Source organism: Chlamydotis macqueenii, chromosome 1 (assembly GCF_036417535.1).
Source record: "Chlamydotis macqueenii isolate bChlMac1 chromosome 1, bChlMac1.mat, whole genome shotgun sequence".
Lineage (NCBI taxonomy): Eukaryota > Metazoa > Chordata > Aves > Otidiformes > Otididae > Chlamydotis > Chlamydotis macqueenii.
This window is the reverse complement of record NC_141556.1, coordinates 33,819,533-33,836,495: the sequence shown is the minus strand read 5'-3', so window position 1 is coordinate 33,836,495 and position 16,963 is coordinate 33,819,533. Positions and strand designations below refer to the sequence as shown.

Sequence of the window (16,963 nt, the reverse complement as noted above, 5' to 3'; positions counted from 1 at the left end):
GAACTGACGAATATTAACTTTTATTATTCTGATTACAAAATACATTTCAAAATTGGATGAAACACACTGTATGTATGTTTTGCCAAGGACATTCTTGGCAATTTCAAAGTCAGGAAAATTATAATTCAATCAGTGAGGCATTACTTAAAACCACTTGAAAAAGCAGATCATTTGAACCATCAAACAGGCTGCATGGGTAAAGATTTGAAAGACTCAGTATTCTGGAGGAGTGCAGATTGCATTCGCATGTTGCACAGTGAACCTTCCAATAATGGGGCCATTACATAAATAGCAATTTTTCTTCCTTAATGTATTTTACCAATTTTTCTACTCATAAACGAGCAACAAAGCTTCATCACCTTTTTCCATATAAAATGAGGGCAATTCTAGCAAAAACAAAAATCAAGCACTTGTACAGTAAAACTTCTATTTTGCTACAGAATCTGGTTTTAACTTTTTAAAAATTTGTACTGTTCATGGCATCCAGATCACATCTAAGAAGATGGCTTCTGTATTTCTCAGGCACACGTGGGACACGTTACCACGCACCAAATCCGTGTGCTTGCCTTGAAAAGAACACTGCCATCAGTGCCTCCACCAGCTACAGTCCTAAAAACGTTAGGACTACGTCATCACGTTTGTTGCTACGCTAGAAAAACCCACAGTAAACAGGTCACCTTGACCTCCCTCATGTAAACTGTAATTTCACAGAACTGCTAACACCCGAGGAATGGTATTGACTGAAAAACGCGCAAGGCATTCGCTGTGCCTTTTCAAAAAGGCGTATGACCTGGCTTCCCCGTAGCGATGCTTATTTACGTTATCGCTGTGACTGCACTTTTTAAGCGGACCTGTGCAGCCTTTTGGCTTAGCCCACCAGACTGCTCTAGCCTTCGCAAAATGCCTGTTGCTAGGCGGTCGTTAGTTTCAGAAGGACCAAAAACGCCGGCTACAGACGCTCCCAGTCCCACCTCACAAGGCCTCACAGCCCCCAGCACCCGAGGTTGTACTTTGCTCGGCTGCAAGCCGGGGAAGCTCGGTCCCATGACGCCCTGAACCAGCAGCTGGTTTGGGCGGGAGCGGTTTCAGCCCCGAAACGCCCCGAGCTGACCCCCGGGGCTATCTCAAACCCCGTTATACGAGGCGGCCCGGTGCCCGACCACCCCCCACCTCCCTCAGGACACAGCGTTGGGGGTTCGGCCCCTCACAGGAACCGGCCAAAGCCCGGAGCGGCGCGGGAGAAACCCAGCGGCGCCACGGGCCTGGCCCCGCCGCCGGTTTAGGGCCACGCGGGGCTCACCCCGAGGCACCGGCCTCCGGTTGAAGCAAGTGCGAGGCCACAACCGCCGCTCTCCGCCCTGGGGCTGCCCGGCAAGGCGCCGCAGCCCAGCGCACCCGGCCCGGCCCCGCCCAGCCGCACCGCACCGCCTCAGCCACCGGGCCGGGCTGCGGGGAGGGCTGCGGGGGGCTGACGTCACGTACCGGATGGGGGCGGGGGGAGAACTGCAGTGATGGAAAATTTTCGGCTCCGCATCTCCTGCGCGTGCCCTCGCCGGGCCCCGCCCCTCGGCGCTCGCCCCCCTCCCCACCCTCCCCGGGCGGCGGGGGCGCTCTAGAACCTTCTGCGGTGCTAACGGTGGAGCTGCGGGAGCTGGTGCTGCCGGGCCGGGCCCTCTTGCGCTCCCTCGCCTCAGGGGAGCCTCGTCCTCCTCCGCAGAGCCCAGCGGCCGGAAGCTCCGCTGCCCCTTCGAGGGTACGAGCTGCTCCCGTGTCCCGCCTCGGCCCCGGTACTAGCAGTTAGGCCACGCCGGCAGCCGGCCCTCGCGCCCTTCGACGGCTCTGCATGCCGCGGAGGAAGGGAGATCACACAGAGGGGCGGAAGGGCTCGGCGGCCGGCCGTCCTCCCCACTCGAGGCTGGGGCAGCAGTGGGGCGGCAGTGGGCTTGCATGGGAGCGAGCTGCCGCTGCCGGGGCGAGGGGCTGCTTCAGAAACCCACCCCTTCGCCTCAAGAGACAGCGGCCACATGGCCCCCGGCTGCCTGCACCGAGCCGCCTCCGGGGCTGCAACCTCGCTGCGTGTGCGTGAGGTGGGGCTGGGGTGAAAAGTGAAGTCCCGCGTCCCTTTTCCACGGGGGATCGAGCAGCAAAGCCGTCCAAAGTTCCCGCAGTGATCACCTGAGGAAAAGGCCCCCGGGTGTTATTTTCTCTCCCGCCCCTCACCTCCCAACTGCGGGGTCGATCCTGCGTGGCATCGCTAGGGGGGGGCCGTCGCCCCGGATCACCTTCCGGAGCAAGGGCCGGGGCGGGGGGGCTTTCGGCTCCCGCAGCCCCGGGATCCAGGCTGGCACCTGGAAGCGTTCGTGTGTTAAAAACAGCGAGTGACTGCAGCGGGTCGCGATGGGCCGGTGGGCATCTCGCCCCCTGTCATGCACCCAGCTACTGGGAAACGCCAGAGCCGGAGCCCGGCAGCGCTCCGAAAGTGGGCACAAGGTGGGAACGGGGTGGCGGGGTGAAGCCTTCCCAGTGGGTCGGTACCCGGTGCCGCAGGTGCTGCACCAGGCAGGAGGAAGCCCCCTTGGGCCAGGGCACTTTGAACCAGCACCGCACCGTCCTGTCCCCCCCGTGAAACGCAGTGGCCCTCAGTGTAAACACGGGAGAGTCGCTCAGCGCAACGACCGCTGTCCGGTGCCAGCTGCCCTGCTCCCGACCCCCTGGTTGGGCACACGCCAGTGACCAGCACCCACCGGGCCCCAGCCCCCGACTCCCTCCCCCCCCCTCCCAAACACACAGACACAGACACCTCCCGGCCGGGGCGGCGGCAGGGGGTCGGGCGGGAGGCGGTGCGGCGGCGGGCGGGGGCCGCGCCCCTCGGCGATGACGCGCCCGCATTCCTGCCTGAAGAGCGGCGGCGCTCGGCGGGGGCCGTCAGACGGGAGTGCCGCCGCCACCGGAACGCTGCGGACGCGATATTCTTCTTTCCCTTTCATACCACCGGCTTTTTAAAGTGTTTTTTTTTCCTACCTTTATTTATTTAAGGTTCTGTTTTCGCTGAGGTTTTATAGTTAAGGGCTTTTTCCCCCCATTGCAAGAAGCAGCGGTAGGGAGAGGAGCATCTCCTCATTCCTTCGGGAGGACACCTCGCTTCCAAGCCCTTGCGGAGAAGGTACGGCGGGAGGAACGGGGCGAGTTTTCGGTGGCGGCAGCCCTCGGGCTCACCGCCGAGGAGCCTGCCAGGCTCTGCCCGCCTAAGAGGCGCGGGACGCGCCGCTGCTGCATCCCGGAAAGGTGGAAAATCCCCCGGCCGCTGCGGCGCGGTGCGGTCTCGTGACTGATTTGCATTTTTCCATTGGAAAAGCCGGGATGCTCGGTGTCACTGGCGGGGAGGCAGGCGAGCACAGAGGCGGTTGGTGGGACGGGAGGCTCGGGGAGCCGGCGTGACAATCGCCCAGCGGTGTTGCATCAGTCTGCGCTCCGCTACCGGGAAGGGGCGGGCGGGGAGAGGGGGGGGGCGGGGGGAGGAAGTGCGGCGTGGCGGTGCCGCTACTCCTGCCCGGTCCCTGGCGCCGCTGTAGGTCCGGTCGCCCCGGCGGCGGCAGCGCAGGTCGGGAAAGAGCCGGGCCCCCGCCCCGCCGCGGGGGGGATCTACCTTTGTTCTGCGCGCGCGCTCCCTCACCCCCCCCCCACCCGCCGCGGCCCCGCCGCGCGCCTGGTACTTTTCCACTCGGCGGCGGGCGGGGGCCGCCGAGCCGCGGGCGCGCGCTGGCCACGTGACGGGCCGCGGCGCCCGCTGCGGCACTGACGTCGCCGCCCCCACCTCCGCAGGCGCGGCGAGCCCCGCCGCCAAGGACAAAAGAGCGGCGCCGAGCCCCGACCCCCGGCGCGTCCCCCCGACCCCGCCGCCATCGCTATGAGCAGCGCCGAGATGGGCAAGTTCAACGTCTCCCCCGACGAGGACAGCAGCAGCTACAGCTCCAACAGCAACGACTTCAGCTACCCCTACCCCACCAAGCCGGCTGCCATGAAGAGGTGAGGGGGACTCCGCGGACACACACACACACACACACACACACCCCCCCCCCCGTTTCAGCCCTGCCTTTAAAACGGCGCCGCGGGTCTGGCGTCGTTGTTGACACGCGTGACAGAAACACGGAAATGACTGCCGACGTAAACACGCGCAATGCGCTGTGTATTGGGCAAAATGGCAGGTGGGGTGCGGGAGGTTCTTTTTGGGTCGTTGCCTTGGTTTTCCCCTTTCCCTTTGAAGCGGATTGGAAATGCCAAATGGGAAGTGAATATGCAAGTTGCCCGCAATAGTCACTAATGATGCCATGGGTTTTTTTTACAGCCACTATGCGGATATTGATCCAGAAAATCAAAATTTCTTGCTCGACTCCAATCTTGGAAAGAAGAAATATGAAACTCAGTATGTAAGTACATACCAATGATGTTTCAAAACATGAAAAAAAAAAATGCTTTCTTGCCAAATTTACATTTGTTTTAATTCTGAAATAAGTAGTAACTTTCTATTAATTATGATCTATCTCCCTTTTCTCAGCATCCGGGTACTACTTCCTTTGGAATGTCAGTATTTAATCTGAGCAATGCTATTGTGGGTAGTGGCATCCTTGGTCTTTCTTATGCCATGGCTAACACTGGAATTGCTCTTTTTGTGTAAGTATCTTTTGGTTCATTAAAAAAAAAAAAAATCTTTCTGCTGTATAATTAATAATGGAAAAAATACTTGATGTAAGAACATGACCTTTACAAAATACCCGGTCATTGCTGTAGGTGCAGAATTTCATTTTAGGATTCATGGCTTGTTTTAAATCAAGAGATCATGATGCATTCAGAAGGACTTGCAAAAATTAAACAGATTCGTTGCAAGATCTGCAACCCACAAAACATTTGACAGTGAGTTTTCCTCTACGTAGCTGTCATTTCTCCATTAATAACTGGTAGGCTTCCTTTGACAATTTCATTATCCGGGTGGAAAAGAGAGGTGCTCCCTAACAGACTGAAGTCTATTAGTGGTTTTTTTTTTTCAGACAACAGAAACTTTTTGATTAGTGAAAGTCAAAATTGCACAAAAAAATAAAGGATCAGGCTGTAGAGAGTTAGGAAAAAAATGCAGGCAGAAGAAGATTGTTTTCGTTGTCTACTGCAAGTCTGGCCATGTTTACTCTTAAAAATTTCTATAGCCCAATCCTGCCAATCATGGACATGGTCTGCTTGATGATGTACTTACACCAATAAAGAAATCCTTTTTATTGCTATGCTTTCACTCAATTTAGGGGACTGTTTTCAACTGCACTTACAAAGATCCCTGTCTCCCTGTAAGGGAGTGATGTGGAATAACCAGCGTATCTTTATTGGTATGTCTATATTGGCGAAAGCTTTCAGGTGTAAGACAAGACTGTAGTAGTATAATCTAAAATGGCATGAGGAAACGATTATGTACAGTGCTTCTAAATGTCTTGGGAAAATAAATTTTTCCTGTATTGGAGGCAGTTCAGCTCACACGTCATGTAATATCAGTGACTGAGTGCAAGTCAGTCAGGCTCTCTGAGGAAGCTACCAATGTGTAAAGTTTTGATCTAAAAGGTTTTATTTTAAACACGTGGTGATTTGTTAATTTTTTGCTAAGACTTTCACTTACTTAGATGATGCTAAACTGAATGGTAGCAGTGTGAATTCAGAAGAGAGAGATACTTCATCTCTCTACACATCAGTTTCATGCTCTAAAGATGCTCTGCAGCAGAAGTAAGATAATCAGCACAATGCACGTTAGAACATCTCTGAGGAGAGGAAAAAAATAATTTAAGGTTAGATATTTGAACACATTTGCATATAATGGGGGTCCTTTTTTTCTGAAGAAAAAAAATGAATCAAAACTGTCAGTTTAACAATTAGGTGCTGAGGACATTTAGTTACCTTTCATTTCCAGATACTGCATTTAGACCTATTTGCCTTAGTACTGATTCAAAGATAAAGTGGCGTGCTACCTTTCAAAACGTAGTGTAGTTTGTATAGTTCCAAGGCAGGAAAGCAGTCAATCACTCCTGATACTGAGGACTTATGATGACACTGAGAGCATTACAGACATCCTTTAATAATGAGGTTACAGATTCAGATCTAGATGCAGTTGATTAAGGCAGTAAATTCTTCAAAGACTGTGCGGAGTCACTTGTATCAGTGCTGTGACTTGTCACTTGTGTCAGTACTAAATAAATTAATGATACAATCTGGAAGCCAGAAACTGAGTGAGCTTCGAGATGAGTTTGCTGACTGATCTTGTCAACACTGTAGGCAGCCATTCAAGGTTAAGACTGAGGAGTCCAGGATCTGTGCTGTTTTTAATGAAAATGTAACCCTTGCACATCTCGCTGTGCTGTTTCTAGCTGATGGCAGGATTAAGTCCTGGTTAATCTCCACCTGCCAGAAATACAGAGGTTTATTTGTGTGCGTGTGTTGGTGTTGAATTGGCACAGTAACACAAGTTTCCTGGATTCCTTGTACAGATCTGTGAAGCTTTTCTCAGGTTCTTGTTTCCAGTTCTTTCTGCTGTGTTTGCTAATTTCACCAACGTTAAAAATGACACAAAAGGAAATTTAAAGAGTACTCTGGGAACTCTAAATAGAACTTGCCATTTTTTAAGCAGATGTGCCAATTCTTAGGTTTCGTATAAAGCAGAATTCTTGCATTGGTATAAAAAAAGGCCTTTTTTTTTTTTTAACATGTTGTAATTTTCCACTGTGTTCTTCGGCAGCTGAGAAGTCCCCCCTAGTGTGCCACTCCAGGAAGTGCATTTGCTGTGGGAGAGATTTGTTGTTGAGACCCGAATTTTAGATGTTGCAAATGTGCTTCTGGAAATAATATATGTTGCGCGTAAGAGCTGTTGGGGAAGATAAACAAGCCACTAGCGATTCCCATGTAAGCGCACATGAAGAATAACTTTTGAGCAAATAAAGTATTTTTTTTTTTTAATGACAATAAGTATATCTTTCCATGAGAAGATGTAGCTCGGAATACATGTGAATTTTCAGTCAATTCTTTAAGGCTTTTGCTGTTCCATCATTACATTAAAAAAGACATAACACAGATTTAAGCTGGAAGCTGATTTGTTCAAGACCAAGAGATGATCTTCACTTTAGCTGCAGTTAGTCACAATTCCATGCTCAATAGATGCATGACTCACTGTTGAACAAGCACAGGAAGACGGGAGAAATACAGTTTCTTACAATGATACGAAACCACTCCCATTGATACTTTGTTAAGTTATTCATACGGGTGTAGCCTGACACTTGCCGGTGCTTATGCCGCCTTGCACCGGATATGAGTTTAATCCTGCACTAGAATTTCTCTGTATGCCACTGAAATGCATTTTAGCATAAAATTCTTTGTAAACTAGGCATTAATTGGGTTGTTGGGCCCTTTTAGTTGGCGTTAGAATCTACAGGTTTTTCCCATATAATATTTGAATATGATTAAATTTTATGTTTGATCTGCTTTTATGTAATAAGGTTACAATAAGTCATTTATGGCTATTAAAAATGTACGTGTTTTTCCCTCCCCAGGATACTCCTGCTTTTTGTCTCAATATTTTCTTTGTATTCAGTGCATCTCCTTTTGAAGACTGCCAATGAAGGAGGTATGGCAAATTACTATTTTACAAACATACAGTATTTGTTTCATTTGTGAAACACACTCTTCCAACATATTATTTTGATTTCTTTTAGGATCTTTATTGTATGAACAGTTGGGAATGAAGGCATTTGGTATGGCTGGAAAACTTGCTGCTTCTGGATCAATTACAATGCAGAACATTGGAGGTGAGGACAAGATCTTAAAATACCTGTACTGTCAATAGTAATTGTTCCCTACTTATTCTTGGAGACTTTTTTTTTCACACAACATGTGTTCATTAACTGCTTGTGTTCAAGTGAAGTTATGAAACATGTTATGTGATTCTTGCATCTTGTGGCATATTCTATATTTGTAATGATCTATGATGTTATTCACCTACAGCTATGTCAAGCTACCTCTTCATAGTGAAATATGAGTTACCATTGGTCATCAAGACATTTATGAACATCGAAGAGACCACAGGGTAGGTGTTAGAACTCCTCATCAGAAAAACTATTAGGAGAAACAAAGACGGAGACTGTATATATTTTTATATGAAGACCACGTTCGGTACACCGTAGGGTAGCTTCTTACTCAGACAGAGATACAGTAAGTTTGCCCTTCCCCTGAGTGCTCCACTTCACTTAGATCCAGCCTGTCCTGGGAAAAGGGTAGAAAAATACAGGTATCGCATCTTATTAAAGAAAGCTGTTCTCTAAAGAACATCAGGTAAGTGCTAATGTATGTACCAGTCAGTACATACGCTCAATAAGGAAAGGTAAATGTGGTTATGGTTGTTTTGGTTTTTGTTTTTGTTCTTTTGGTTTTTTCTTATTGTGTTCCAACTGGTTTGGACTGATTATTTTGGTTTTCTAGTGTTAATGTTGTGGGAAGTGATTAAATATAAGACTAAGGTGCAGTCGTTATGTAATGATTGTCTTAAGGAACAGTCCTCAAAAAGATATGGGAACTAAGCATTGAACTAAACCAGAGTTTATATACTCAAGACTAAAATGGTCAACAGATTGCCATTTAGCCGTGGAGAAACCTTGACTCCATAGTGGCTTTCCTGCTTGGCTTTAAAAGTGGGTGCCTTGGGTAGGGTTCGTTTTGTCTAACCATACTTTCTGAAAATTAGATTTTGAGCTCATCATTACTCTGGTCTTTGTATAATCAATGGAGAAAAGTGATTCTCTGTAGTGGTCAGTTCAGTGCACCTGGCTTAGACACCTGTTTTGGGCATCTCCAAAAGAATGATTTATCATATCGCTCTGTATTGAGAGGATGTGTAAAAACAGCTATCTAAAACAAGATGCCTGACTTCAGATGGATAGAGTTAAGTGCTATAAATCTCACTCTTCAGAGTTGTACTTCTGTGCCTTGTCCTGAAGTGTCCCAGTCTTGAGAGGGCTGAGCAGCTCAAGACTCCAACTTACACCTAAGCCTGAGTTCAGAAGGTAGGCATTTTTCTGCCTGTGTTCCCCAAGGGGTTCAAGCCATTTGGTGGTGTTCATACAGCTTGCTGATAGATATTGTCATGTCAACAGTACTAGCCATCTTTTTTTTTTTTTCCTTTTTTTTTTTTTTCTTTTTTAATGTACTCAAAGAATGCACCCAACCCATTTACTTAACAGTGTAATGTTTGCAAATTCTTCACTGGGAAGGTTCATTTCCCTCCTTTGGCTGAATTCAAGTCCTTTTTTTCCACTTCTTAAGAAAGTCCCTGGAGTAGCCAATACTTGGGAGGGGGCTTGGAGGCAAGCGTTTCTAACTGTCCCATCTTCAGAGAAGAACTCAAAATCGATTGCACTTCAAGAGGGAAAGGTAAAGGCTGTGAATCTCACTGGATACAGCTGCTGTTCTGCAATATCTGGCAGACAACGTTAAGAAATTGAGATTTGTATCTTAAGTGTTTAATGGTTGATGGTACTAGGTAGCTGTATGCTGATTTAAAGTAAATCTTTTTCTCAGTGCTCTGGCAATTGTGGACTCCATTTAACTGACTCTCTCCATGCATTGCTTAGGGGAGTCTGGTTGGCTACCATTGGCATGGATTCCACTCTGGCAGCCTGGTGCCTAAAATGTAAGCACTTACCTGTTTAAATGTCCCAAAATAATGCTTACTGCAGAAGGTATTCTGGAATTCTGAGACAATATTACAAGTACTGTCTCCATTATTAAAATTCGTTTAGCAATTTTTAAAATACTCAGCTGTATTTTAAAGCTGTGCAATCAGATTCTTTACTCTTCAGCACAGAAAAACTTCTTAAGTCCTTGGTCTGAAAGTCCTGATGGCCTCCGTGTGGGGCATGCACAATAACAGTGCATGTTCTTATGACTGTATCAAATGCAAGGAATCTCCATGCTGTGATTTCTTTTAAATTTACCACAAGACTGCTACATTTACGAGGAAAAAAAAAAAAAGGCACCAAAAGGTACATAATGTCCTACACATCTGAACTTTCTAAAGCACGTATTTTTTACATTTAGTTATTCCAGAAAAAAACTGAAGAAGGAGATGACAAAAATGTTTTTGCATTTACTACATAAATCCAGAGCAAGTCTGTTGAAGTTATTCTGTATTTCCACTACCATATATAGGCTTATAATTCACCAATTGAGTGTGAATGCACAAATTTCCAATTAGGTCATTAATTTGTCTACCTAAATAGCATACAGTACATTTTAAGATAAATACTGTAAGATGACACTGTAACAGGATGTAAAGCATCCCAAATATTTGGGAATAAATGCTTAGTGTCCCTTTTGCTTAAAGCATATAGGACGATCCTGTAGGACAGATGAAGAAAGCAGTTACCTGCCATGATTAAATAATCAAGATTAGTTTTTTTGTTAGTTCAGTGAAATTATGTTATATTTATACAGTTTGTTTTTCTGTATTTCAAGGGAAGATGTTAATCTTTGAACACTCCGATTTTTTTTTTTTTTTTTTTTTTTTCCCAAAAAATAACTGCTGCTTCTTACAGAATAAATCGCAAAAAAATGATGTGAAGAAAAAAGCCTTCTGAGGTTCTTATCATAGTTTCCCTACTGAAAGGGACTAAACGTGCCTCCAAGAGACTCCCAGTGCTTGTTGGAGTTTTCTCAGCCGGTGGGCTTGAGCTACTGCTTTAACTCCAGCCCTCACCAGTTTTTCTTTAAATCCTGCAGGGTACTCGGCAGAACTTTATTTCCACTGAAAGCGGTTCACTACCCTGCTGGGGCCCTGCAATATTCTAATACATCTGGAGAGTTGGGAACCAACATTTTAAGCAAATTACTTTTTTTTTTTTTACTTTTTTTTTTTTTTTTTTTCCCTTTCCCTGTGATTGATCACAGCTGACTTTTCTTCTGACCAGTCATGTACTTTTGTGTCTTCTGACTTCCAGATGCATATTCATTTTAGAAAAGGACACTAAAGGAAAGGCACAATGCAGGTTTGGGGTGAGATAAGAAGGTATTATAGGGCTTTAGGTCCATATAGTAAGCTGAATGCTAATCCTTTGTGACATCAGGTACTGCATTTTTTTAAGAAACCATATGTTGTAGGAGAATAAAAGAGTGAAGACTAAACTGCAAATGTCGTAATTTTTAAATACTTTGATTACTTAAAAATATTACCTTTTTTCTACAGAGAATGGTATCTTAACGGTGACTATTTAGTGCTGCTGGTGTCTGTCATCCTGATTCTTCCCCTGTCTTTACTGAAAAATTTAGGTAAGCAGTAGAGTACAATCAAAATAAAAATGCATTGAAAATACTGTGGGGAAATGGGTTGATGCAATGTTTGAGCCTTGAAGTACTATGTGAATTAACAGCTGTCTCCAAGCTTGTCTCTTGGGACTAATCAATGTTTAGCTAATTGCTGTCAGTCTACTTAAAAAGAAAAACCAAGTATCTTAAGTTACAGATGTGTTTGTGTAAAACGAAAAGACGGTAGATAGGCGTAGCTTTAGAACAAGGCTCAAAAGCAACTTTCTGTAACAGTCTCAGAAGAAAAGGGATGCTAGCCCTGGGCAGTTAAATTGTCTTTGCAATGTGAATACAAGTCACCTTTTTCATTTTACCCCAAGCAGTAGCAGAATATTCATACCAGGTGCTTTATCTGAGATGGCTGTAATTCAGTGATATATGTGAATAATTCAGTTAACACACTATTTATTCAGAGAGTCCTGTAGAGGAACCTTACTAACAGAGAGTCTTAATGTCACTTGAGAAAGCCATTCACTGAGTTATTTCACTTTCTACAAATTAAGTGAATCAATAAAAACAGAAGGGAAAAGGCTAAGTTGTCTCAGAGTGCATTCTCTTAGAATTAGTCCTATAACCATCGTTAGTATATAAAGTATTCACATAGTTCTTGGTGTAAGTTTTTTCTAAGTTACAAAGTTTAATATTACAGGCTTGCTGTATGTACAGACCCTAATATGTCTTTCAGAACTTTCAGATCTGGGTTGAGATTAGGGGAACGTCCATGAATAATTAACTTGTTCTGTGTAACACTAAGAAAATAGCTGTCTAATGAGAACACTGACAATGTATTTTGTCATAATGTTACAATTTGAATGGTGTTTCTGTTTATTGTACCTTAGATTTTTTTTTTTTTTCTTCTTTCTTGAACACAGGATATTTGGGCTATACCAGTGGCTTCTCCTTACTTTGCATGGTCTTCTTTCTGATTGTTGTAAGTATAATCTTGTAGACTTCCAATGCCTGTAAAACTGCATTTCAAAGTTAAATTAAACAGTTTCTGAAACTGTTGCATTAATCAAAGTAACACTAAATACATGTCTTTATTTCTAGGTAATTTGGAAGATGTTTCAGATTCCTTGCCCTATGGACAATGACATCATGAACATGACATTAATAAATGTGACGCTGGCACCTTTGGTAGATGAAAACATAACAAGTGATGATATGTGCAAGCCAAAATATTTCATCTTCAATTCACAGGTAACTGACTAAAAATCAGGTTCTCTGTTGAAAATAACTAAGAGAAACTAAATATATAGCACATAAATTAGGTCACTTTTTCCTTCAAGTAATTGCCCAGTTTTAAACTTAGAATGTGCTACGACTTTGTGTTCCAGTAGAGTTAGGCACTGTTTACCTCTGGGTGTTTCCACACTCCAAACACATAGAAATTGGTGGAGCTTGGGGTGCCTGCCTGAGATGAGTGGCAGTAAAGACATCTCTTGTTCTTCAGCACAGCATTTCTCAAGCATTCTCAAGTTAATAAAGCATTATAAAAAAATAGATTGCAGAAGGAGATTAAGTAAATAGTAAAAGCACGCCAATGGGAAGTGTATGCCGGGGTTTGGAATAGACTTTAACTTCCCAGTCACAAAGTCTTGATTGATGAATGCTCCCGGTTACAGCGGTGAATCTTTACATGTGGGAAAGAAGTATAGCCAATTCCAAGATCAGGCTATAACGGCTTAAGCCTGTGGGATGCAGAACATAATTCTGAATGCAAATACTTTCAGTGCAGCATGGACTTCATGAGATTTGAGAGTATTTGGTACATCAGAGTCTGGGTTTAAGAAAATATGAACTTGTTACTTAGTTTTTGCTGAAGCTTCAGTTGTAAATAGTTAGTCTTTATAAAAAACCAAAACTGATGCCTAAGTCAAAACTAAAAAATCTACTGATGAAATTTTTTACAACTAAATTTCTAATGTCTGTTGAGATACTGAGGAAAGATCCTTTTTTTTTATTTTTTCAGACTGTCTATGCTGTGCCAATCCTAACGTTTTCTTTTGTATGCCACCCTGCAATTCTTCCTATCTATGAAGAACTGAAAAGGTAAATGCTACATATGTGTCTGTAATTTCACTAAACAAAGGTAGTATAAACCAGTATGTTCTCATTGCTAATAATGTTTCTTTTTCTTATAGCCGAAGCCGTAAAAGAATGATGAATGTGTCCTATGTATCTTTCTTTGCCATGTTCCTCATGTATTTATTGGCTGCTCTTTTTGGATACCTGACATTTTATGGTGAATATTGCCTTCTTTGCTCTTCTTTAAATGAATGACATTCTGCAAAACCACAGTATTATTTTTAAGTTAGAGCAAGCAAGCATTTACTATGGGTTCTAAATACACACTGTTTGTTGGGTTTTTTTAAAAATGCTTTTATAAGTGCACACCCAAAAGGAGATCAGTAGTAGAATTAGGCCCAAGGCACAGGATTAAAATTGGATTAAAGCAGATTCAGTACCTCCAAGTTATCCCTGTGTAAAATGGAGATGTGCTTACAGGAGCTGTTGAGGCTTTCACTTCATTTTGCTGTAACTGCAAAATTCACTTAGGATTTAAAGCAGAAGTGGTTATTTGAGAAGTATGTCAACTACATCTAATTAAAATACTATTTTCTTTATAGGAAATGTCGAACCAGAACTGCTTCATACCTACTCTGCTTATCTGGGTGCTGATATTCTTCTTCTTATTGTGCGTCTCGCTGTACTTATGGCTGTAACCCTTACTGTACCTGTAGTTATTTTCCCAGTAAGTAATTTACTTTTTTAATCCTACTACCAGTTTTTTATTTTTATCACCTGTCCTGCTGCAGTCATTTACTGACTGGGCAACTCCTATTTATAGATTTTTTTTTTTTTTTCTTAACTGGAAAAGGAAATATATTCTAATAAGCTTGATTAAATATCTCTATACTGTTAATTCAATAAATTAAATAATTAGGCAGCATTTACAAAGCAGTAGATACAAATATGTTCAGTTATATTGTTTTCCTGGTATGGTTTAATTGGGGGAGTAGAACAGATTGTCCCGTTATAAAAATACTTGCACTATTATGTTACCAGCTTACAGAAGTCTGTGTGTTTTTGTAAGTACATTGTGAGCTTGAATTCTGGCCATTTAGGTGTATATTGTTGAGCAGCATCCTTAGCTGTTACAAAAATCCCTGGGATTTATTTTTGTAAAGACATGTTTTTCCTTGTGTTTTCTCCATTACTGGCTGTGCTTAGAAAATTTAAATCACTGAAAAGGGAAACAGACCAGAAACACAGAGCTGCCTCTGAGGTGCAGGAACTAAATTGGGGGGGGGAAGAACACCAAAACAAAGCCTTTAATATCTTTTCAGCTTTTATTAAAATCTGAAGCGTTCAGGAAAATTATGCTAAAATACTTTCAGAAGGAAGGTCTAATTCATGTTACAGTCACCGAGTGACTACCACAAAGACTAAACTTGTCTTTTTTTTTTTTTTCTTTTCCTTTTTCCCCCCTCCCTCTTTAAAAGATCCGCAGTTCCATTACCCAGCTGTTGTGGGCAGGGAAGGAATTTAAATGGTGGCGTCACTGTTCCATTACAGTTGCTCTTCTGGCGTTTACCAACGTGCTTGTTATCTTTGTCCCCACTATCAGAGACATCTTTGGATTCATTGGTAAGCATCTTCGTGTCAGTTCAAGTAGTTTTTCAAATCTCATAAAATGGAGTTCCGATCTCTCTCTTTAAATTGTACTTGCCTGCTTATGAATATTTATGTGCTATTTAAATACAGGGGCATCTGCGGCTGCCATGCTGATCTTTATACTTCCTTCTGCCTTCTATATCAAACTAGTGAAGAAGGAACCAATGAAGTCAGTGCAAAAGATTGGGGTATGTATGGACAAATACGTAGTAGTTACACTTGCTTAATAATTCAGAGCGAGGACTTTAGTTTCTTTCTTCACGATTCAATAATTTTGAAGTCCTGGTGAAAGTTGTCAGTGAATTGACATTTAATGTAATCTTAGATAACACGTGGGAGTTGCACAGGTACTCAAAACTGAGGAGGTTCAATTCACTTCAGTGACTTCTCTCGCCCCCAGCCCCCAGTCTCAACAATAGCTGGGTCATTTTCTTGTTCGTAAGAACTAGATTTCCACAGATATGCTTAAGAGTTACACTAAAATCTTGTTGTTCTCCTTTAAATTTCCTTTCAAGTCTTATTTACATAATTTACCCCTTAAAGCTGACCTCCACTGATCGTTTGGGTCATCCTGACTGATCTTGGTCCTTTTACTGGTCTAAGACGTACTCACTCAGAGTCAAATCTTAGACATACTGGGTCAGAATCATATCAGTGCAGTGGCACAGACAGACTGGTGTCAGCAGCTACGTTAATTTCCCTCAGCTGTGGTCTGCTATAGTGAAAATAAATGTTTGTTTGGTTTTTTTTTTTAATTTGAAAGAGGACCCCAAGTATGAGGAAAATAGGTAGCTCCTTATTTTTTACTGTGATCTCTTGTCTTTTTTTACTTTGTCCTTTGTGAGAATGGCACCTGTGCCATAAATGGGCATGACTTTATGCATATAGTAGCAGAAACTGAAATACTTCTTTTATGTTTTCTTTTTTCAGGCTGCGTTGTTCTTTCTAAGTGGTATACTTGTGATGATTGGGTGTATGACACTGATTATTCTAGACTGGACCCAGAATGTTGCATCTGATGGCCATTAACTGTCCTGGTTTAATCTCTAATACTCCACTTCAAATGCCAGTGTTCACTCAGATACCTACTGAGAATGAAAATGAGCTATTCGGCTTCCTTTAAAATGCAGATTCTTTGCTGATGGTTCTTCTGATTGTAGAAATACCCGAACTCTGTCTTTAGGAACTATTCTGCATGATGGAAGTGGATATTAACATCAAACCACGTGAGTGTCTGGCTGAAGGAAGTGACAACTTTATTCCATTCCAGAGAATGGACAGAACTCTCTGTAGACTTTTATCAAGCCATGTTTGGCTTTCGTCATTGTTACTTGGATATTTTGTTATTTTACTTGAATGTGCCTAATGGAACCATTTGATGTGAGAAATAACTCTTTAATTTACAGCAAAGTGTTTAAATAACCAATGAGAGAGAGAGAGAGAGAGAAACACTATTATTTTTTTGTACCAAAAATTCTTATGGACCTCAAAAGCACTATTTTGACTTTAAGAAACATTTATATTTAATCAGTGTCCTAAATTAAATCTAGTTTGCCTTTCTGTAGAGGCATAATTAGAATAAATTTTATTTTAAAAATACTTCTAATAACCAAAACAGAAAATGAACCAATTCAAGTCAAAATTCTTCAATTCTAAGTGCTTCCCATGAAATTCACTTAGTTCAAAGTAGAGTGAAAATAATTGTGAAAACCATTTGTCAGCTTACTTAAGTAACTACAGTTACTCCTAGTTCCCAAAAATGGTGTGGAAACCGAAATTCTCAAGCTTTAAAAAAACCCCCACCCTTTAGAAGGGATACGTTTGAGAAAAACATAACTAATCTAAAAATTCTAAAGATGGTGTTGACAGTTCCCTTCTTGAGGTACTCAATAGTGCAATTGGGTAAAAC

General features: G+C 43.1%; 1 protein-coding gene across 2 annotated transcripts; it reads left to right on the top strand.

Annotated features, from left to right (window-relative positions):
* Nucleotides 1–2,936: 2,936 nt before the first annotated feature.
* SLC38A2 (solute carrier family 38 member 2) lies at nucleotides 2,937–16,567 on the top strand. 2 transcript variants are annotated; one of them, XM_086748458.1, is made up of 16 exons: nucleotides 2,937–3,163; nucleotides 3,823–4,026; nucleotides 4,346–4,427; nucleotides 4,556–4,671; nucleotides 7,575–7,648; nucleotides 7,737–7,829; nucleotides 8,026–8,107; nucleotides 11,258–11,340; nucleotides 12,249–12,307; nucleotides 12,427–12,576; nucleotides 13,349–13,428; nucleotides 13,521–13,621; nucleotides 14,007–14,131; nucleotides 14,883–15,027; nucleotides 15,145–15,242; nucleotides 15,985–16,567. In XM_086748458.1, exons 2-16 carry the CDS (start codon nucleotides 3,908–3,910, stop codon nucleotides 16,081–16,083), a joined length of 1,506 nt encoding a protein of 501 aa, XP_086604584.1. In that variant the 5' UTR covers nucleotides 2,937–3,163; nucleotides 3,823–3,907; the 3' UTR covers nucleotides 16,084–16,567. The 2 variants fall into 2 exon arrangements, with proteins under 2 accessions (XP_086604584.1, XP_086604594.1); XM_086748468.1 differs by lacking the exons at nucleotides 2,937–3,163; nucleotides 3,823–4,026; nucleotides 4,346–4,427; ... (2 more) ...; nucleotides 7,737–7,829; nucleotides 8,026–8,107 and adding exons at nucleotides 9,088–9,447; nucleotides 9,648–9,706.
* Nucleotides 16,568–16,963: the final 396 nt, after the last annotated feature.